This window comes from Capra hircus, chromosome 11 (genome assembly GCF_001704415.2).
Source record: "Capra hircus breed San Clemente chromosome 11, ASM170441v1, whole genome shotgun sequence".
NCBI classification, from domain to species: domain Eukaryota; kingdom Metazoa; phylum Chordata; class Mammalia; order Artiodactyla; family Bovidae; genus Capra; species Capra hircus.
Window position 1 is genome coordinate 1,292,516 of NC_030818.1, and position 24,110 is coordinate 1,316,625.

At 43.3% G+C, this 24,110-nt stretch overlaps 1 protein-coding gene across 1 annotated transcript in view; it reads right to left on the bottom strand.

The window, feature by feature from the left end:
* ACOXL (acyl-CoA oxidase-like) overlaps window positions 1–24,110 on the bottom strand; it is a 269,160-nt gene that overhangs the window by 121,607 nt on the left and 123,443 nt on the right. Inside the window, exon 9 of the mRNA XM_018054699.1 lies at window positions 9,065–9,181. Within this exon, the coding sequence (XP_017910188.1) occupies window positions 9,065–9,181 (117 nt within the window). The remainder of the gene's footprint in view (window positions 1–9,064; window positions 9,182–24,110) is intronic.

A 24,110-nucleotide genomic window follows, 5' to 3' on the forward strand; every position in this document is an offset into this window, starting at 1 on the left:
CCACATACACCCGCAGCTCTGGACCCTCACAACTGTTTCTCTACACTTGAGTGGAACCCAGTGCACTGAACAAACATCTAACCCATCCAACCTCAGGTTACCCAGACCCTGAAACTGAGGTCAGTTGGCTGGTAGAACTGTGCCCACAGGAATTGGAAGAAGGAGCCTGTAACCACGTTTTGATAACCTTAGTTTTTAAAAAGCGGGGTGTTTGGGGAGACTTCCCTAATGGCCCAGTGGCTAAGACTTCACACTCACAATGCAGGGGACTCAGGTTCGATCCCTTATCAGGGAGGTAGATTCTGGGTGGCTCAGTGAAGAATCCACCTGCCAATGCAGGAGCTGTGGGTTCGATCCCTGGGTCAGGAAGATCCCTTGGAGGAGGAAATGGCAACCTATTCTAGTATTCTTGTCCGAAAAATCCCATGGACAGAGGAGCCTGGGGGGGTTACAATCCCTGGGGTCACAAAGAGTCAGACATGACCGAGCTCGCAGGCACACACACCCTGCAGCTAAGACCTGGTGCAGCCAAACTTTAAAAATAAATTTTTTTAAAGTAGGGTGTTGGGGAGAGGTACTTAGCATTAAATTTTGTCATGTAACAACCAACTGCATTAAACTATTTCCTTACCAGGAGGAGAAGCAATAGGGTTGGTAAATGAGAGAGAAATAGGAAAGCCAGACTTTGTCACAGGAATGCCACCTTCTTTTCAGCACTGTTTCAAAACACAGACAATCTCTCCCCACAGTTGCGGCACCTTGTCCTGGGGATTCCTTTAACCAGATTTTCAGTGGGTCCACCTCCTGCTGCTACTGGGGGACAGAGAGAAGGAAAACAAGGCAGGGGAAAACAGAGCCACGCTGGGGACACTGAACTGGACCAGAGGCCACTGAGGGCCCGAGGAGGCAAAGGTCATGAAAATCAGGGAGGTCCTGGGGTCAATTCCCACTCTCGCACTCTTGCCTGGAAAATCCCGTGGCGGAGGAGCCTGGTAGCCTGCAGTCCATGGGGTCGCGAAGAGTCGGGCACAACTGAGTGACTTCACTTTCACTTTTCACTTTCATGCATTGGAGAAGGAAATGGCAACCCACTCCAGTGTTCTTGCCTGGAGAATCTCAGGGACGGCAGAGCCTGGTGGTCTGCCATCTATGGGGTCGCACAGAGTCGGACACAACTGAAGCGACTTAGCAGCAGCAGCAGCAGAGGCGATTAGACTGTCAGTGTGGTGAGCATGTCTGATGTGCCCTGTTCAACACTACCTCACTCATGCGTGACACGTGGTCCTGTGATTTTTCTATTTACCAGTTAATTTCCATTTATTGGGGTTTCCCTGGTGGCTCAGATGGTAAAGAATCAGCCTGCAATGTAGGAGACCCACGTTCGATCCCTGGGTCAGGAAGAGCCTCTGGAGAAAGGCAGGGCAACCCACTCTAGTCTTCTTGCCTGGAGAATTCCATGGACAGAGGACCCTGATGGGCTGCAGTCTGTGGGGTCACAAAGTGTCGGACATGACTGAGCGGCTAACACTCTCACTTTCACTTTTTCACTTTCATTTATTACCTCTCGAGTCTCCCCTGAAACCTAAAACTAGAACTGTGGTCTCTGTTTCTCTGTTGTTGGCCTTTGAGGAGTGTCTCCCTAAAAATCGAGGGAAATTTTAAACTTCAGTGACAGTGGCAACACAGTTCTTACAAAATCAAGGTATATGATGTTTAGTGAAAGTGAAGTCACTCAGTCGTGTCCGACTCTTTGCGACTCCGTGGACTGTAGCCCTCCAGGCTCCTCCAACCACGGGATTCTCCAGGCAAGAATACTGGAGTGGGTTGCCATTTCCTTCTCCAAGGAATGAAATTGAATCAACTGTAGTGGTGATGGACCAAGAAACAGTCATACAGAATGAAGTAAATTAGAAGGAGAAGAACAAGGATTGTATATCAGCGCATATATGGGGAATCTAGAAAAATGGTGCAAATGAACTTATTTCTAGGGCAGGAATAGAGACACAAACATAAAGAACAGATATGTGGGCACAGGGGGCAAGGACAGGGTGGAACAAACTGGGCAATCAGGATTGACATACCTACATACACTACTGTGTGTAGAATAGATAGCTGGCAGGAACTTGCCAAAAAGCACAGGGAGCTCAGCTCGGTGCTCTGCGGTGACCTAGATGTGCAGGATGAGGGGAAGGGGAAACCCAAAGGGACGGGACGTATGTATCCTTCGAGGTGATTCACTTCATTGTAGAGCAGAGACTAACACAACATTGTAAAAGCAACTATACCCCAAATAAAAATAAAGTATAACTATTATTTTTACAATAAATAAATAAATAAATAATAAAGATGGAGCTGAAGAAAAAGGAAATATGTAGATACATATAACACTTTTGTTATATAGAAAGATGCATGTTTATATGTGTGTATGTATATAAACTTACATATACATGCATACAAATATGTGTATGTGTTTATATATACATGTAAACTTATCAATGTGGACTATCTAGGGCCCATTTGTTATGTGGTCCAGTAACTTCTTTTGTCACGGATTTGTCAGCTGTAGATTAAGAATTTATAGACACCCTTCCCTCTTCATAATATCACAAATCCCACTGGGCAAAAAATTCAAAGGAAAAATTTTGTTTGTTTTTGGCAGGCATGCAAAACATTCTTAGGTTTCATTGTCAAGTTATTTTGATCCACCCATAAATGTTCATGATAACTTAATACTGCTGCTTCTTAACTATTAGTGAAAATTATTTCCAGGTCATGCTAGGAAACTCCCTTAAAAAGTTCCTGCAATTCTCAGCTCTGGCTGCTCATAAGAATCACCAAGGAACTTAAGAGCATAATAACTCTGGATTCCTTAGGATGCTCCCTAGATCAGGTGAATCTGAATCATGGGAGTAGGTGCAGAGAGTCTGTAGTTTTGAAAAAGCACATCAGAGAATCACTGAAAACCAACCTTTGTGTCAAGAATTATCTGGCTCAGTTGAAGCAAGTCAGGAAGTGTAAGATCAAAAGGGGTATGTGAGGTCTTCAAACTGTGCAGACTCTTGAGAGTTCTTTAGACTGCAAGGAGAGCAAACCAGTCAATCCTAAAGGAAATCAACCCTGAATATTCATTGGAAGGACTCATGCTACAGCTGAAGCTCCAATACGTTACCCACCTGATTCAAAGACCCGACTCATTGGAAAAGACCCTGATGCTGGGAAAGACTGAGGGCAGGAGGAGAAGGGGACAACAGAGGACGAGATGGTTGGATGGCATCATTGACTCAACAGACATGAGTTTGAGCAAACTCCAGGAGATAGTGATAGAATGAGAAGGAAGCCTGGCGTGCTGCAGTCCATGGGGTCCCAAAGAGGCAGACATGACTGAGTGACTGAACAACAACATTTTGTAGAGAGTTAGCGACAATTTCAGATGACATCAATAAGGGTAAAAGAAATGTCACAGGGCTAAGATATAAAAGGACACCAGAAACTGTTGGTACCTTAATAATAGCAAGAAAGTGGATAAAATAAAAATCATATTTTCCCAAAGTGCCGCCAAAGAACAAAAGCTTCAAGGAGCCTTGATGAACAGAATTCCAGGGAGGGATCAGCACTTTTTAGCAGATTGGACATTGTGTACAAAAGAATCAGAAAACTTGAAGACAGATCAATGGACATTATCCAAATTGAAGTATCTATAAAAAAAAAAAGAACATAACTTCAGTGACATGTAGGACAATATGAAGCAGGTTAACATCTGTGTAGAGGGAAAGAAAGAAAGCGGCAGAAGAAAAATTTAAAGAAATAATGGCCAAAATATTTCCAAATTTGATGAGAAACTTCAACCCACAGATCCCAGAGGCTCAACAAACTCCAAACAGCACCAACATACAAAACCACAAAACCACACCTAGGCCAACATAATCAAACCCTGAAAATCAAAGAACAAGAGAAACTCCTAAAAGCAGTTAAAGTGGGAATATACTGCAAATACAGGGAAACAGACAGAAAAATGATGGCTGTTTTTTTCATGTGAATCAAGAAATCAAGAAGATTATAGAACATAGAGGAGTGGGATGGTGGGGTGTGAACAAGGCTCAAGAGGGAAGGGAAATATGTATACATATGGCTGTTTCATGTTGTTGTACAGCAGAAACTAACACAACATTGTAAAGCAACTGTACTTTAACTTAAATAAATAAAATGGGAAAAAATAAGCCTATACAGTGACATTGTTAAGATGCTCAAAGAAAAATAAACTATCAACCCAGAATTCTGGGTATGCCGCTAATGTCTTTTAAAAAAAAAAAAAAGGAGAAATAAAGACTTTCTCCAAAAAAATGGGGTGAGTTCATTGCTAGCAGACCTATTTTTACAAGAAATGTTAGAAATTCTTCAGGCAGAACAAATATGGTATCAATTAGAAATTTGGATCTACACAAGTAAATTAACAATGTTGGCAACTGAATAAAGAAAGGTAAAAAAAAATTCTATTTTACTTATTTTTAATTGATCTAAAACATGACTATGTATAAGAAAATCAGTAGCAATGCACTGCATTTTTTGCAGCATATTTTAAAGTAAATTATGTGCCAACAATAGCAGGAAAAGGATGCAAGGGAGGAACTGGGAATACCCTGTTTAAGGTCCTAACACTACAAGGGAGGCAAGATAATAGTTTAATGTAGACTCTAATTCACTAAGGATGTGTACTATAAACCCTGGGTCAACAATTATATTTTCAAAAGAAGTATAAATAATGTCAATCAAGGAGATAAAATGGAATAATAAGCAATATTCATTCAATGTAAGAGCAGGCAGAAAAAAGGGAAAAGTAACAAAAAACAGATGGAAAAAATAAAAATCAGCTGTCTACTAATCCAAACATATCAACAAATCACTTTAAATGCAATTGGTCTAAACACAACAGCTAAAAGTCAGAGATTTTCAAGTTAGATTTTTTTTAAAAATTCAAGACCTAACTGCTGCTGCTGCTGCTGCTAAGTCGCTTCAGTCGTGTCCAACTCTGTGCGACCCCATAGACAGCAGCCCACCAGGCTCCCCCGTCCCTGGGATTCTCCAGGCAAGAATACTGGAGTGGGTTGCCATTTCCTTCTCCAGTGCATGAAAGTGAAAAGTGAAAGTGAAGTTGCTCAGTCGTGTCCGACTCTTAGCAACCCCATGGATTGCAGCCCACCAAGCTCCTCCATCCATGGGATTTTCTAGGCAAGAGTACTGGAGTGGGGTGCCATTGCCTTCTCCGAAGACCTAACTATCCTCTGTTTTATAAAGAAACCCACTTCAAATGGATATCCAGGTTAAAAACAAATGTATGATAAAGATGTGCTATGAAACACTAAGTCAAAGGAACATGGAGTAGCTGTAATATGGCAAAACAGATTTCAGGACAAGAAATGTTTTCAAGGATTAAGAGAAAAATTACATGATGATAAAGGGATCAAGTGTCCAAGAAAATACAATAATCCTTACATGTATATGCATCTTAAAAATGGCAAAATACTAGAGACAGAAACTAATAAAAACTGAAAGAAGAAATAGGCAAATCTGTATGGTTCTCTTAGAACAAGAGGCAGAAAAGCAGTAAGGATGTGCGTGGTCTGCAGAGCACAATAAACCAACTTAACCTAATGGACATTTATAGAACCATCCTCCCAACTATAACAGAAGACATATTCTTCACAACGTGGAACTTATTAGATTCGTGTGTGTGTGTGTGTGTGTGTGTGTGCATCCTGAGCCTTAAGTTTGAAAGAACAGAATCTTTCATAAGATATTCTTGTACTAGAAGTACTACAATAGCATTTCTAAATAACCAAAGAAGTCAAAGCTTTGAACTGAATGAAAGTGAAAATGAAAATAGAGCATATCAAAAGCAGAGGGATCTAGCTAAAGTGAGGCTTAGAGAAAAAATTTTGTACTAAATGATTAGGCAAGAAGGAAGGCCCCAAAGCCTTGGGAGAGAGAGAGAACAAAATAAAGCAGAACAGACAGAAGGAAAGGAATAATCAACATTGAAGCAGATCCAATAAAATCGAAAGCAGAAAAACGATAGAGAAAGTCAACTGCATTCAATCTGTTTTTTGAAAAAACAATGTAATTGATAAACCTATGCAAACTGATGAAGGGGAGAGAAAGACAGAGAGAGAGAACAAAATATCAGGACTGTATATGTGTCAATCCTAATCTCCCAATTCTTCACACCCCCCAATTCCTCCTTGGTATGAAGAAATTCATACATTTCTTCTCTACATCTGTGTCTGTATTTCTGCTTTGCAAATACACTATTGATACTGTGTATAAGATACATATTAAGCTATATATATATATATATATATATAAGCTCAGTTCAGTCGCTGTCGTGTCCAACTCTTTGTGACCCCATGGACTGCAGCATGCCAGGCCTCCCTGTCCATCACCAACTCCTGGAGTTTACTTAAACTCATGTCCATTGAGTCGGTGACACCATCCAACCATCTCATCCTCTGTCATCCCCTTCTCCTCCTGTCTTCAGTCTTTCCCAGCATCAGGGTCTTTTCCAATGAGTCCATTCTTCACATCAGTGGCCAAAGTACTGGAGTTTCAACTTCACCATCAGTGCTGAATATTCAATGAATATTCAAGACTGATTTCCTTTAGGATGGACTACTTGGATCTCCTTGCAGTCCAAGGGACTCTCAAGAGTCTTCTCCAAGACCACAGTTCAAAAGCATCCATTCTTCAGTGCTCATCTTTCTTTATAGTCCAACTCTCACATCCATACATGACTACTGGAAAAACCATAGCCTTGACTAGATGGACATTTGTTGGCAAAGTAATGTCTCTGCTTTTTAATAAGCTGTATAGGTTGGTCATAACTTTTCTTCCAAGGAGCAAGTGTCTTTTTATTTCATGGCTGCAGTTACCATCTGCAGTGATATAATTATACATAAATATAATATTTAAATAGATACAAATTAGTTACATAAATATATACATATATAAATATGTGCTTATTATATGCGTATTTTAATTAGTTATATATATTTATATATGTAAATACACATGTATATATTTATATAACTAATTAAAATGCTTGTTTTAATTAGTTGTATAAGTTTGTACGTATATAAATATGTATATTATATAAAATATACAAACTACAAAACACTGGAGTAGAAATGTAAGAATAATTTTTAAAACGGAGAGATAACCCAGTGTTCATGAACTGGAAGTCTCAATATGAAGAAGTTAATTCTCCCCAGTTTGATCTATAGATTCAACACAATCTCAAGCAAAATGTCAGCCATCTTGTAGATATTTACAAGACGATTCAAACATGTGTACAAAAAGGCAAAAAAGCATTGAGAAGAGCCGAAACAATTCGGAGAAAGAAAAACTCACATCACTCAATTCCAAGACAAATCAAAATTTAAAGCTATTAAGTCAAATAAAAATTAAAACTATTGCTCTGATCAAGACACTTTTAAGAGGATAAAAAGGAAAGTGACAGGCCAGGAGAAGACACAAATCACATATGTGACACCAAAGACTCTGTCCAGAATATATGGAGAACTCTCAGACTTAACAATAAAAAAATAAGCACCCCAATTTAAAAATGCGTAAAAGAACTGATTTTCTTCCACCGAAGAAAACACACAGATGGCAGGCAAGCACATGAAAAGACGCTCAGCATCATTTTGCTCAGTTGTGTCCGACTCTCTGTGAACCTATGGACTATACAGTCCATGGGATTCTTCAGGCCAGAGTACTGGAGTAGGTGGTAGCCCTTTCCTTCTCCAGGGCATCTTCTGGACCCAGGAATCAAACTGGTGTCTCCTGAATTTCAGATGGATTCCTTACCAACTGAACTATCAGGGAAGTCCATTATGTACTAGGGAAATAAAATTATACCTGTTAGAAAGACAAAAAAATTAAAACAAACCAAGACAAAACGTTAAAATAACAATGGCTGGCAAGGACGCAGAGCAGCTGAAACACTCACACATCGCATGAGAGAGTATAAAACGGTACTAACTTTCTGAAAAAGCGGTTAACTTCTTATACAGTTAGACACATACCTACTCACTACCCAGGGACCTTGTGTTTCCTGCACTGCAGGCAGATTCTTTACCACCGAGCCACAGTCTCAGGCAAATCCCTGAATTTCTGATATTCACAAGGTGGTGATGACATCCAACTGCCCAGACAACATCTGGGGCTTATGAGACATAGATAAGAGCCAGCTGTACCATGTGAAGCTCTCCTGACTTGATAGCACGATAACTGCTCTTTCATTCAGTAGTGATGCCCCCAAGCCCCTGCAAACACATCAGTGTACACACCTTGACCTAGTTTTGAAACTAGTAGTATAAACAGAACCTTTTTCAGAGGCAGAAAAGTTTTAATGGGTTGAGTCTGTTTCTTTCAGAAGCTCTGGAGAAACATCAGTCTGAGTCTTCCCAAATTCTTCATGGCTCCTGTTCATCAGGACACACAGACTATCAAGATTCAATGTCAGGGCTAACCTGACACTAGAGTTTAACCACAGACGTTTTGTGTTTGCAGTTAAGAGTGCTGCTGCCGTTTAGTCTCCAGGTCGTGTTTGGCTCTTTGCAACCCCATGGCCTGAAGCATGCTAGGCCTCCCTGTCCCTCACCATCTCCTGAAGTTTGCCCAAGTTCATGTCCATTGAATCAGTGATGCTATCCAACCATCTCATCCTCGGTCATCCCCTTCTCCTCCTGCCCCGTCTTTCCCAGCATCAGGGTCTTTTCCAATGAGTCAGCTCTTTGCATCAGGTGGCCAAAGTATTCAAGCTTCAGCTTCAGCATCAGTCCTTCCAGTGAATATTCAGGGCTGATTTTCTTTAGGACGGACTGATTTGATCTCATTGCTGTCCAAGGGACTCTTAGGAGTCTTCTCAGTTACAAGTAAACTTTTTAAAATAATACAATTTTTAAGAAAAAAGGAAAAGAAGGAAAGCCTCTGCCTACCTCTCCTGCCCCACCTATTAATGAAACCACAGACTCACTTGGAGAGAGGGAAACCCCTGGAGCCATCTCACCTGCCAGCGAAGGTCAGGGCCAAGGCAGTGGCCAGATGAGGCATCAGCCGCAGGGTCTGCGTTTGGTGCTCAATAATCTTGACCTCTTCCCTGGCTTTGGGTCCAAACTGCCTCCGGCTAGAGAGAAGCAAACAAACACAACTTTACCGAAATCTAACAGGCAATTTCATCACAAACACTCATTTGCCTTTAAATAATTCAGAATTGATATTTTCTAACATGGTGCTGGAGAAGACTCTTGAGAGTCCCTTGGACAGCAAGGAAATCAAACCAGTTATTTCTAAAGGAAATAATCACTGTGTATTCATTGGAAGGGCTGATGCTGAAGCTCCAATACTTTGGCCACCTGATGCAAAGAGATGACACGTTAGAAAAGATCCCGATGCTGGGATCTTCTCATGAAGGCACGAGAAGAAGGGGGGCAACAAAGGATGAGATGGTTGGATGGCACCACCAACTCAATGGACATGAGATTAAGCAAACTTCAGGAGATAGTAAAGGTGTGTTGCAGTCCGTGGGGTCACAAAGAGTCAGACACGACTGAGCAACTGAATAGCAACTTCAGATAACAGAATGCCTGAGTTTTCTAAAACAGAGTTAAGATAACAAGATATCAAGAGTTTCTGAAGACAGCCCAACAAAAAGCTTTTCACCTCCTCTGGAAATTAACCTTCCCACCATGGAAATTTTTATAGCAAAGTTATCTATTTAATCCACAGAGTAATTTTTACACCTTAACATTTACATGGCATTTTACAGTTCCTAGTGCCTTGTGATCATTAATTATTCAGTTTTACTGTTTCTGACATACCTCAGAACATATTTCAAAAGGACTCAATGAGGAGGCAATGAACTCTGGAGCTTCTGTCAGATTCGCAGGCAGGTCATTATTTCAGCCCACTGCATCCCCCCTGGAGTTTCTCGTGGGAAAGAAGATCTCTCCATCCTGCCTTAAACTCTGTGCACAGCACTGCCTCTCCCTCTCTCTTTTTATAACTTTTTTTTTGAGTCTTTATTGAATTTGTTACAATATTGCTTGTTTTATGTTTTGATTCCTGTGGGATCTTAGCTCCTCAAGCAGGGAGCGAACCCTTACCCCCTGCACTGCAAGAAGTTTTAACCACTGGACCGCCAGGGAAGCCCTGCCTGACTGCCTTTCTCTCTCATGCAGCTATGCAGGGGTGAACAGAGGCCCTGCTTCAAGCTGCTTGTAAAGTGGGGTAGGATGGTCCCCAGACATCGCCCAGCAGTTAAGCATACCGAATCCCATGGCTGCATACGGCAAGAGCCTGGCTTGTCTAGATCACCCCCTGCTCCGTGCAAACTGACGCTCTACAATCTGGGCTTGGCAGCCTCCTGTCTGTGGACAATCCCAACTTTAATGTTATATTTGAAATATTTCACGCACATACACATGCACATGTGCACACAAACCTGTGCACACGTACACAGGAGCAGGAGCATTCACGCTAGGTCATCCCACGGGCAGCCTGCTGCAGCCCGGGACATGAAGGTGCCCGCCAACTGCTGCTGCTGTGGTCAGTCACTCAGTCAAGTCTGACTCTTTGTGACCCCACGGACTGTTCCCTGCCAGGTTCCTCTGTCCATGAGATTCTCCAGGCCAGAAGACTGGATTACTCAAGGAAAAAGAGGAAACGGCAAATTTTAAAATTTTTATATTTGACCTTTTAAATTATAATTTCATGCTTTAATATTGTTCCCAGGGACTTCCCTGGTGGTCCAGTGGCGAACACTCGCTGCTCCCAATGCAGGAGACCAGGGGTCAATCCCTGGTCAGGGAACTAAATCCCATATGCCACAACTAAAACATCCTTCATGTGGCAACAAAGATCATAGCTCCTGAATGCCACAACTAAGACCCACACAACCAAAAAATATATATATTAAATAATAGTAATACTATTACTATTTGTAATTAAAAGAAGGGCACTATATCTTTTTAGTTCATAAGGCACATAGAATTTACAACCTGACCGTGTGTCTGGGTATGAGGCAGTGGAGACAGACCTCACACAGGCACACAGGGGCTCACTGTGAGCGCAGGTTCATCTTCTGTGAGCAGAGCTCCCCAGACAGTCTCACCATCTGCAGATGGCTGTCTGAGGAGCAGGACCCTCCCTTTGCCCACGCCCTCCATCCATCCCGACCACAACAGGGTGCACTGCCAAGCAAGCCAGACAGTCTGCAGGACGACAGCTCTGGCTGGGTCATTTCGAAACCAATACGTCAGTCATAGACCAAAAGCTGGTACCAAGGTAATGTCAAGTTATTCTACAAACGCCTTCTGTCCCCACTCCTTTAACTGGCAAGAATTAAACATTTAACAGCATGGATAAAATCATATCACGTTAGAATGTATGATCTGTCATTAACTTTGGGGGATAGTAAACATTACTAGATACCTAACCAATTTCCTTAAACATATTTTATTCAATATAAAATATTAAACTGGGGCTTCCCTCATGGCTCAGTGGTAAAGAAACGGCCTGCCAACGCAAGAGATGCAGGTTCGATTGGTGGGTCGGGAAGATCCCTGGAGAAGGAAATGGCAACCCACTCCAGTACTCTTGCCTGGAGAATCCCATGGACAGAGGAGCCGGGAGCGCTACAGTCCATGGAGCTGCAAAGAGTGGGACACGACTGAGCGACTAAACAACAACCGTTTTAAAACAGCACTTGTGGCCAGACTCACAGCTCACTGAGGGCAGGCCTGTTCTGTCTTTGGGTGTCCCAGCCTGGCCAGGCGAGAGTGGGTGGGAAAGACTGAAAGCGAGGCGACAGATGATGAAAGGTCCTGCCATCTCCCAGCAGCAACACACCTGACTCCTCCACCTCTCATCCCTCCGTGTCTCCTTGGAATGTTTGCTTGTTCATAGATGATCTGATAAAAGCGCAGCCGGGAGACACTGGAGGACTGGGTGGGAGCCCGGAAGCAATTACGAGTGTGATGGAGGAAGCAAATAAGATGAGCAATCTACCCTGTCCTTATGTCCAAGAGCCCACCCTCTGCTGGTTTGGGGTTGGGTTTTCTTCTAAGGACAAGAAAAGAAGAAATGAGGGACTTCCCTGGTGGTCCAGTGGCTAAGACTCCAAGCTCCCAATGCAGGGGGCCTGGATTTGATCCCCGGTCGGGGAACTAGATCCCACATGCCACAACAGTTCAAATGATGCAACTAAAAAGATCCTGCAAGTTGCAACGAAGATGGGATTCCATGTGCCCCATCTAAGACCTGGTACAGTCAAATGAATAAATATTTTTTAAAAAGAAAGAAAGAAAGAAAGAAATGAGTGGGTGGAAAGCAGGCGGCACCCACAGTCTTTCCTTCCCTTTCTCTGGCCCAAGACACCGATAGTCCTCCCGTGCACTGAGCCAGGACGTTCTCACTGGCGTCTCATCCATCACACGTGCTCTGTGGCTGCTCCAGGTGAAAAGATGACACTCACAGCTAACGATTCTTCTCCTGCCCAGAGATGCAGCCAGAGTCATCCGTGAGATCACCACCATCAAACCCGGAGCCAGGAGCCTGGCTCCAACACAGGCAGCAGAGAGAGGTGGCCTCAAGACTTTGCGCTCTGAGAGGGCTTGGCGGGAGCTGGAGCCCTGTGTGCCACCCTGCCTCAGGCCCCAGTCTACCTCACAGAGGGCCATGAGGGTCCAGGCTGGTCCTCTGGTTGCCAGCATCCTTGGCACGCTGCCCTGAACACGGCTCACCAGACCACAGTCCCTGCAGCTGGCCAGACATTACTGCCTGCCAGACATTTTCACTCTTCCAGTTTATGGTCCACATGGACATAAAATTCTTCCTATCCTTTTCCTCCACTGGGTTACTACTTTTCTTTGAAGAGCCAGGTAAAGGCTATATTTTTCTCCATAAACATCATTTTATTTCAGGGCCAGAAAACAACCCCAAAGTCACTGAGCTCAAATTTTTCATGGTCTTTAAAAAAAAGTGTGCGTCACAGTATCCGTGTGAGAGGCCTGTGAACGATGCCACTTAAAATGATAGACTGGAAAAGCTATTTCTGGATTCCAGCGACTCATAAGGACTGGAGGAAACATTTATTTTGGGGGTTGTTTTATTTCATTCCCACTCAGTTTTGAACACAGCCGCTTAAAGCAACATTCATGGAAAGTGACACAGCTATTAATCACCCACGCAGCTACTACATGTGCAGCCTCTGGGGAGACACAGGCTGCCCGCCTCCCCAGCTCTCCCTCTGGTCTCTTCTCCCAAAGGAGGCCAGTGACCTACTAAAAAGATAATTGCTTTGCAGGTTTCCTGCTTCTGGAGCATCATTGCATCAGTCTGCTCTGAACGACAGCCAGTCATACTGGAAGAAGAGGGGAGTTCCATGGCTGGCCCCCCGTCCTTCATCCTGAGACTTCTGGGGGTGCAAGCTGGTTCACACACCTACTGCCAGGGGACAGACCCCTGCTTCTCGGCTGTCAAAGGCTGACCTCTGCAGACAAAAGCTGAGCAGATTCCTGAGGCCCAGCCTCACTCCCTGTGGCCACCCGCCCTTGTTTAATAACTCAGCCACAGACAGGATTCAAGGCAGCCTGTGAGTGTCCCACAGGTGACCACTGTGCCCCATTTGGCCCCAGTGGAGACCCCAGCCTCTCAGAGAGCCCACAGCCCGTCTGACTCTGTTTCTCTCCTTCTTTCTGATGTTCCTGAACATAGGAACCCAGAGGGAAAAGATGTTTACAAAGCAGGATATTTTTTTTATTTTTATTAGAACATAGTTGATTTACAGTGTTGTGCTACTTTCTGCTGTACAGCAGAGTAAGTCAGTTGTACATTTACATATCTCCACTCTTTTTTTGGATTCTTTTCCCATATAGGCCATTACAGAGTACTGAGAAGAGTTCCCAAAGCGGGATATTTTGATAGCACCAGTTGGACCTGGCAGATTGAGTTCAACTGGCTGACCAGGATGTGAAAACCTGGCTACATTTTTTAAAAGATTTTTCTGATGTGGACCATTTTCAAAGTCTTTATTGAATTTTTTACAATATATTGCTTCTGTTTATGTTCTGGCTTTCTGTCCACGAGGTATATGGGATCTTAGCTCCCAGATCAGGGATCAAACCCACACCTTCTTGCACTGGAGGGGGATGTCTTAACTGCTAGACTACCAGGGAAGTCCCTAAACCCAGCAACTTTTTATCCGGTAATACATGAAATAGATGCCTAACTCCCAGCCCCAAACTTCACCAGACCCAACCCCACGCCGGTGTCAAGTTTGGGATCATGAAAGGGTTCAGACTGCACACAACTCTCACTGGTTTTTGTTTTGTGTGTGTGTGTGTGTGTGTGTGTGTGTGTTATAAGATGAACATTAGTAGTTTGCCTGGGAGCTCTGACAAAGCAATCCTGCCTTGAAATATCAGCTTCTACATGTGACCTCCACCATGTTTTAGGTGTCATTCTTCAAATGGTCGATTTTCAATCCATCTGCAGGAGAGATGGAAAAGGTGCATGTACGTAGTCTATAAACAAGTGCCTCTTTAATATTAGCCTTCGTTTGTTATTGTTTAGTCACCAAGTCATGTCTGACTCTTGCCCACCAGGCTCCCCTGTCCATGGAATTTTCCAGGCAAGAATGCTGGAATGGGTTGCCATTTCCTTCTCCAGGAGATTTTCCCCACCCAGGGATCAAACCCATGTCGCCTGCACTGGTGAGTTCTTTCCCACCAAGCCACAGGGAAGCCCCAATAGTAGCCTTGGTTGTGATTAAATATGTAACATGGTCCCAAAGAAGAGTTCTCCAAGTGCCCATCCAATCCTGTAGCGCTCCCAATGAATACCTTTTGCACCCTCCAGACACCTTTTTCCTCCTACTCTTTAGCAGGCTTTTTGTTCAACCAGAGAAAAAAACCAGATGATCCTCAATGGCTATGATGGGGTCAGTGACAATGACCATTTTTAAACACAAGACTGTTTCAGATGCAGAAAAAATGAGGGCACTTAGGTATTAGGGGCTCAAAGGCCTATAGAGAGGGATCGCCATCCTCATCCTCATTGCACAAACATAGACTCTAGAGCCCATGTTTTCTTGCTGGAAACTGCAGAGATAAAGAGCTTTCGCTGTTACTTTTTCCCATTTCTCAAAGGTTGCTGCTGCTGCTGCTGCTGCTAAGTTGCTTCAGTCGTGTCCAACTTTGTGCGACCCCACCGACGGCAGCCCACCAGGCTCCCCCGTCGCTGGGATTCTCCAGGCAAGAACACTGGAGTGGGTTCTCAAAGGTTACATCAAATCAAAACCCAGGAATCTAAAGACCCTCTCCAATAGGAAACCCATGGGTCTAAAGTCATGGTCCATCTAGTCTGGTGGGAACTGACATTCTGCTATCGTAGGCTGCAAAGACTGTCCACCCCGTCCACGAGCACTGGGAGCGCAGCACCAAGGGGAGCAGGCTGAAGAACCACCCGGGCTTGGAATTAGGCCACTTCTTCCCATCAGCAGACGGATGACCCCAGTGGAGACCCCAGAATCCCTTTCAGATAAGAGACAACACAAGGCAGGGTAACCCTATGACTCTGCCTCCACCTTTCTGCTGTGTAGACCATTTCTACGATGGGCTGTAGCCATAGTAACCCTCACTGTGAAGGACCAGAGACAGCCAGGCCTGGGTCACCCTGGATCTGAAGGCTGACCAACTCCAGCTTCTTCTCTGAGGGCTCAACTACATCAGCAAAAGGCGTCCGACCCAACCCACTGTAGCTCAACCCCCTTTACAATAAACCCCAGAGAACCCAGCTCCCTCTCTCTGAGTTTGTTTTTATTGCCTTCTGGTGTCTCTGGCTGTCCCTGGGGAGGCCATCATGGGACAAAGTCAACATCACTTCATCCCAGGCATCACAGGAGGGGAGATCGGACACAGGGTTAAAACTCAGGCTTTGAATCAGACTGGTTTCCATACAGACTCTTGACATTTCCCATTTTCTACTGAATGACTTAGACTCACTGAACTTTGGGTTCTTCAGGACTGATGATGACAGTGAGGAGAAAGGGAGACACTGTCTTTGCCTGACAGATAGTAGGTGTTCAAGGCGTGGCAGGTGTTATCATCACAGTCACTACTGCTACCCCAGGTTCCTAGGATTACCCTCTATTCTATTCATCCTTGATCTAGGAAAGCCATGTAAAAATTTCCTCAAAGAAACACTCTCTTTTTTCTTTCACTCAAACAAAGCACTAATCTATTCTGCATCACTAAAACTGTCGTAAAAAAGATTTTCAGGGTGAAGAGGAAAGTCTCCTCCACTCAACACTGAATTAAAGATAATGAAATTTCTGACAGAGAAGAACGCAAACTGTCAACTAATATGCTAGAAAAAATTGTGTGTGTGTATGTGTGTGTGTATGTGTTGGAAAGCACGTGAAACATTCAGAAAGCACCTGCCCTTCTTATGCATCCAAGAACACCAGCTAATCTTCTTCTTCCCAAATTCCAGGGAGGGAAAAGATGGACAAAATAAAGCCAGAGAAGGTGATGTGGGCAGAGCCCTCCGTCACAGCATGTTGCTATGGAAGCAGCAGATTCTTTCCAGAGACAATCAGCCTACCCTAGAGAGGAACCTAAACGTTATTCAGGTGGTTCCCACACAAGGGAAATTAACTTACTTTTCAGAATCACAGCCTTAGTAATATCTATGATTAACACAGTGGTTAATGTTAGTCGTCAGAACTGTGACTCCTTGTGATTTTTCTCTAAAGAAACTCGCATCCTAATGAATGCAAAACAAAATTACAATGGTGGGAGATGCGGGGCCATAAATTACAGCTGAAACTCCCTGGGGTGGCTTAATGATTTCACCGTTATTTTCATATATTTTAAAAGTCATATACACAGAGACTGAAATCTTGTACCATCAACACCATTGTGGAAGTATTGCAGAGGCCCCCAGCACTTTGGTGATTCTTTGCCCTCCATCCACGTGCACCCTGCCTGCCCAAAGAGCCAGCCAGAGCCTGCTGTCATCCTAGAGACACAAGTCTGACCATAGCACGAGAAAGGAGACGTACACTGAGGCCCAACACTCTCCAGGATTCTCCTTCACTGAGGTTAAGCATGAGGAGATGAAAGCCAAGTAATTGAGGTTCTCTTTAGGGCTGACATTGATTTCTTATGCTTTAGGCTGGCTTTATTCGTAATATATATCTTTATTTATTTATTTATTTTTTGGCTGCACAATGTCTAGTTGCACTGTGTGGCATCTTCAATCTTTGTTGCATGTGGGATCTTTAGTTGCAGCATGTGGGATCAAACCCAGGCCCCTTGCATCGGGAGCATAGCGTCTTAGCCACTGGAACACCAGGCGAGTCCTCGCCTTAGGCTGGCTTTCACCTGCTCTTGGCATTAGGACATGCCTGAGTAGCTCAAGGGCTGGCTGCTGCTCCCAATTTCCCTCTCCAATCCATAGCCTTGGAAGTAAGGATGCCCACAACATCAGAGTCTTTCAATTCATAGACACAGTAGGTCTTTACATTTACTTAGGTCTTCTGTTTCTTCAGTCAGTATTTTGTACTATTCAGCATATAAGTGTTAAATGCGTACCTAAGTATTTCAATTTTTATGATCAATTGTAAATTAATTATATTTTAAATTCTGGTATCCTTCTGTTCGTTGTATATAGAGCCACAACTGCAGACTTCCCTGGCAGTCCAGTGGTTAAGCCTGCGCTTCCACTGAAGGGTTTGGTGCCTGGTCAGGGAACGAGGACTGCACACACTGCCCAGCACGGTCCAAAAAAAAAAAGAAGAAAAGAAAAAAAGAAATCGCTTTCTGCATGTTTATTTTGCATCTGGCGACCATGCTGAATTTAATTCTCAGTTCTAGGGCTTTTATAAATATTCGGGGATTTTCTATATAACAACCAAGTCATCGGAATATAGAAACACTTTTGTTACTTTCTTTCCAATCTGTTTGCTTTTTCCTTGCCTTACTGTACTGGCAAGAAATGCAGGAAATGCCAGTTCAATCTCTGGGTGGAGAAGATCCCCTAGAGGAGGAAGTGGCAACCCACTCCAGATTCTTGCCTAGGAAATCCCATGGAGAGAGGAGCCTGAAGGGCTACAGTCTACGGGGCCAAAAAGAGCTGGACATCACTGAGTGGCTAAGCACACAGGCACTGCACTGGTTACAGCTTTGATCTCTGTCTTGAATAGCAGCAGTAAGAGTGTATATGCTTGCCTGACACCCAGTCTTAGGGGGAAAGCATTCAGTCTTTCCCCATTAAGTATGATGTTGACTTTACACCTCGGAGACATAGTGGGTTCAGTTCTACATCACTGCAATTAAGCAAATATCACAAGAAAGCAAGTCACATAAAGTTTTGGTTTTGCAGTGCATATAACAGTTAAATTCACACTACACTGGAGTCTATGACGTGCAATGATATTATGTCTTTTAACATGTTTACACCTTAAAAGCTTTATTGCCAAAAATTACTAACCATCATTTGCACCTTCAGTGGGTTGCAGTAGTAATGTCAAAGATCACTGATCATAGATCACTATAACAAATACGACGATGATGAAAAAGTGTGAAATATTGTGAGACTTGCCAAAATGTGACACAGAGACACGAAGTGAGCAAGTATTGTCGGGAAAATGGTACCAGGAGACGAGCTCAAGGCAGGGTTGACATAATCGTCCAATTTGTAAAAAAATGCAACATCTCAAAGTGTAGTGAGAAGCACAATAAAACAAGGCGTGTGCTGTGCTCAGTCGTGTCCAATTCTTTGTATCCCCACGGACTGTAATCCCCCAGGCTCCTCTGTCCATGCAATTTCCCAGGCAAGAATACTGGAGTGGGACTTAGGGACACAGCAGAGGGGAGGTGGGGAAAGAGAGGGGGAGATGTATGGAGAGAGTAACATGGAAACTTATATTACCATATGTACAACAGAATGACAACGGGAATTTGCTGTATGACTCAGGGAGTTCAAACAGGGGTTCTGTAACAGCCTAGAGGGGTGGGATGGGGAGGGAGATAAGAAGGATCAGGAGGGAGGGGACATATGCACACCTATGGCTGATTCATGTGGGTAGTTGGCAGAAAACAGCAAAATTCTGTAAACCAATTATCCTCCCATTAAAAAATAAATTAATTTTTTAAAAAGAATACTGGAGTGTGTTGCCATATCCTCCTCCAGAGTATCTTCCAGACTCGGAGATTGAAACTGCGTCTCTTTATTGTACTGTACTGGCAGGAGGGTTCTTTACCGCTAACGCCACCTGGGATGCCAAAAAGAGCCATGCCTGTATGCACTTTCCAGATGCTCTTTATCAGGCTGAGCAAATAATAAATTAATTCGTCTGTTTACATGTTTATTAGCCATAGATATGTCTTTAAAGTGTCTCATATCATGTGCCCATTTATTTATATACTGTGATGTTACTATGTTTATTATTTCTTTTATATATTAAGGAAAATAAACCACTGTTAGTCATATTTGTTTAGATATTTCTCTGTGTCATTTGAAACATACACATTTAAAACACTTTCTATATAATCAATTTACTCCAACACTTTTGCTTTGGGACTTTTTTTTCTATGAATGTTTTCAAAAAGGACATGTCACTTTTCCCCTTCATCTATGTGATTTTGTGGTTTGTTTTAACTTTAGAGATAAGCAGAGGTGAGAGATGTAGGTCTACCCCAGAGGGATATGAAATAAATATATGAGCATAGTTAACTGCAGCAAGTGCCACTAGGCTGACCCACGAAGGACCAATGAAGGTGAGCAGACTCTTGTTCCTATCTGCTTAAAATAGACACTTCCTGCTTTCAGACAATTCCCTTGATCTTCCTCCTTCCAATTCACTTGGCAGACAAGTCCTTGCTTTAACCTCTCTCCCACTTTATTCTCTAATCTGCCAGGAAATTAATGCAAGTCTTGAGCCTCCCTAAACACAGCTTTTTCCAGGCATCCTTTTTCATCTCTGATTCTAAAAATTGAAATAACAAGAAAAAACAAACTTTGCTGTTCTGTTGGCATATGTGCCTTCAAGGAATATTTATTTACGGGGGGAAAAAACCTCTTTGAGTGGGTCGATATTGTCATAATCACCCCTCCCAGCGAAAACTAAACATTTCATCCTCCATCTCATGGCTTCTAGCTACCCAGTCGCTGGGCCTCACTTAGGTCCAGCATCTGGATGTCAGGTGTTGCATGAACACATCTGTCATCAAGGTCTTGAACACAGAAATGCAAAGTTCTCTCAGCTGGAGTTGTCCAGAGAACACACCATCGGTTTGCTGCCCTTGTGACACATGGGCCTATGTGGGACCTATCCCATCTGTGGGTTTCCCAGGGCTTCATTTCAGGACATTCTCCTTTCATTACCCAGATTTTGCTGCCACGTTTTGCTCAGAAATATCTGCCTAGATCTGTTACCTAGCTCTAATCCCTTCCTGGGCATTCCCAAAGGGCAATGCCATCATCTGGGTCCGGACAAGCCCATCTCATTTCTTCCTACTGATGTATTCCTATACATACTTGAACATTAGAAAGAAAATAATCTGGCAGTTGTTTTCTTTACAAAAGCCATTTCCAAAATTAACAATTTATCATGCTTGTGACAAAAATAATTCATCTGCTTTGCAGAGATGCTGTCTGGAAAGAACCTTCCACAGGGTCATTTGAGATTTTGTGTATGATCTCGGGATCCTGGAAATGAGCCAAATCGTGGGATGCTAAAGAATGCAACACAAGTTGACAGCCTGGGCGAATGGTTTTCCAAGAGGCTTGGGGAGCCTGGTGGAGACTCGACTAGAGGACCTGCGAGTGATCAGGAGGCCAGTGTCTTCGTACCACTTCTATCAGGACTGAATCTGAGAGAAGAGCACACTTCTGAACTTTGCTCAAAAGGGAAATCCAATTTTCATCCCAGCTGGACTCCACTATTTTTGCTGACCTTGCATCTGAAGGTACTGATACTCAAATGCTTCTCATTTAATCACTGAAAATTATCTCTAAAACAACTCTTAAAGGCTCAGGACATTATCTTGAGGGCATTAAGCAAGTGCAGAAGCATCTGTTCCAAAAAACCTGAATTTAAATCTCATTTGAACCTCATCCCTCATCTCATCTCTCATTTGAACCCACTCACAACTACCTCATCCCCCCACGAGCTCCCCCAGCAGCTCAGTGTGATGGCAGCTGGGCAGGTAGATGCAGCCAAGAAGATGGGGCTCCCCCTCCCTCTACCTCCCAGTCTACGACTATGGTTTCATGCAGTCCACTGGCACCTCTCATTCGCTCTACCCCTTCACTCCCAGTCCACATTAGAGAAACTTTATTCTAGGCAGATACAGCCACGAGGGGGGCTTTCCTGGTGGCTCAGCAATAAAGAATCTGCCTGCAATGCAGGAGATGCAGGTTCAACCCATGAGTCGGGAAGATCCCCCTGGAGAAGGAAATGGCAGCCAGTGCCAGTATTCTTGCCTGGGAAATCCCACGGATAGAGGAGCCTGGTGGGCCACAGTCCATCGGGTCACAAAGAGCTGGACATGAGTTAGCAACTAAACAGCAACAGACAATAGGGCCACAGCTCCCTTCCCCCACCTGGCCCCCATTCACAGGGCATACGCTTCACTCCAGACACAACAGGTCAGGAATCGTGAATCTTGAGCATCCATGACTTGTCTTGCTTCTAGGATGAAGGTCTCATGCCAGGAAAAATAAGCTGGGAAGACCGGGAGCTGCCATCCCTGTCCAGAAGTCTTGCTTGCAGAGGTGCCATATCAGCAGAAGCAAGTCACTGACTCACCCTCAGCTCTGAATGTTACACAGATTGCCCAGGAAGAGAGGCAGGATGTTAGAACAGATAATTCTTCAGTTTTGTGTAGGAGACTAACTATTTTGGTAACAGAGTAAGCAGAAGATCATGCCTATGAGTGTTGTTTCAAACAATGGAGATCTTGATGGTGAGCAACTAAGAGTCCCTGGTAGCTCTTTTGATTCTTTTAGCAGCGAGCTAAAAGATGATAAGCTCACTGAAATGGTAGATCAGCCAGAAGTTTAACCGAAAGAATCAGGGAAAGAGATAGCTAAGCAGAGTCCTCTCTGGTTGGAGCAGCCTCAGACTGGAAACATCGTGCCCATGCAGAGGGACCCAACTTTAAGTGCAACAGACTGTGGCATAATGTACACCTCAGGGCATTGGTTAAAACAACACAGCAATCAGCTAGTGACTAATGAGGACCCAAAACTGGCTTGATACAGATCATCCAAAAGCTTATGGGGGATATATAAATAGCAGCATTATTTACAAACGCCAACATAAGGCAGCAATTCAACTGTCCAAGAGCAAATGAATGGATAGAGAAGATGTGTTACATATATATAAAATGGAATACCGCCCAGCCATAAAAAAGACTGAAATCCTGCAGCAACATGGATGGACTTGGAGGGCATTACGCTAAGTGAAATAATAAGCCAGACAGAGAAAAGCAAATACTCTTTGCTTGTATGATATCTCTTATATGTGGAACCTAAAACATAACAATGAGGTAGTGAGTACAGCATAAAAGAAGCAGACTCGTGAATACAGAGGACAAACTCGTGGAAAGAGGGAAGGGGTGGGGAAGACCAACATACAGGAAGAGGCACAAACTATCAGGTATGAAATAAACTACAAGGACATATTACACAACACAGGAGAATATAACCAATATTTTTATACTAACCGTAAGTGGAGCATAACTTTAAAAACTGTGAATCACTATATTATATACTTGTAGCCTATATAATATTTTATATCAACTATGGAAAAGAAATGCAAAAAAGCAAAATGGCTGTCTGGGGAGGCCTTACAAATAGCTGTGAAAAGAAAAGAAGCGAAAAGCAAAGGAGACAAGGAAAGATATAGGCATCTGAATGCAGAGTTTCAAAGAATAGCAAGGAAAAAAAAAAAAAAAAACAAAGAATAGCAAGGAGAGATAAGAATGCCTTCCTCAGCAATCAATGCAAAGAAATAGAGGAAAAAAAACAGAATGGGAAAGACTAAAGATCTCTTCAAGAAAATTAGAGATATCAAGGGAACATTTCACGCAAAGATGGGCTTGATAAAGGACAGAAGTGGTATGGACCTAACAGAAGTGGAAGATATTAAGAAGAGGTGGCAAAAATACACAGGAGAAAGGTACAAAAAAGATCTTTACCATGCAGATAATCACAATGGTATGATCACTCACCTCGAGCCAGACATCCTGGAATGTGAAGTCAAGTGGGCCTTAGAAAGCATCACTATGAACAAAGCTAGTGGAGGTGATGGAATTCCAGTGGAGCTATTTCAAATCCTGAAAGATGATGCTGTGAAAGTGCTGCACTCAATATGCCAACACATTTGGAAAACTCAGCAGTGGCCACAGGACTGGAAAAGGTCAGTTTTCATTCCAATCCCAAAGAAAGGCAATGCCAAAGAATGCTCAAACTACCGCACAATTGCATTCATCTCACATGCTATTAAAGTAATGCTCAAAATTCTCCAAGCCAGGCTTCAGCAATACGTGAACCGTGAACTTCCTGATGTTCAAGCTGGTTTTAGAAAAGGCAGAGGAACCAGAGATAAAATTGCCAACATCTGCTAGATCATCAAAAAAGCAGGAGGGTTCCAGAAAAACATCTATTTTTGCTTTGTTGACTATGCCAAAGCCTTTGACTATGTGGATCACAAGAAACTGTGGAAAATTCTGAAGGAGATGGGAATACCAGACCACCTGACCTGCCTCTTGAGAAACCTATACACAGGTCAGGAACAGCAGTTAGAACTGGACATGGAACAACAAACTGGTTCCAAATAGGAAAAGGAGTACGTCAAGGCTGTATATTGTCACCCTGCTTATTTAACTTCTACGCAGAGTACATCATGAGAAATGCTGGACTGGAAGAAGCACAAGCTGGAATCAAGATTTCCGGGAGAAATATCAATAACCTCAGATATGCAAATGACACTACCCTTATGGCAGAAAGTGAAGAGGAACTAAAGAGCCTCTTGATGAAAGTGA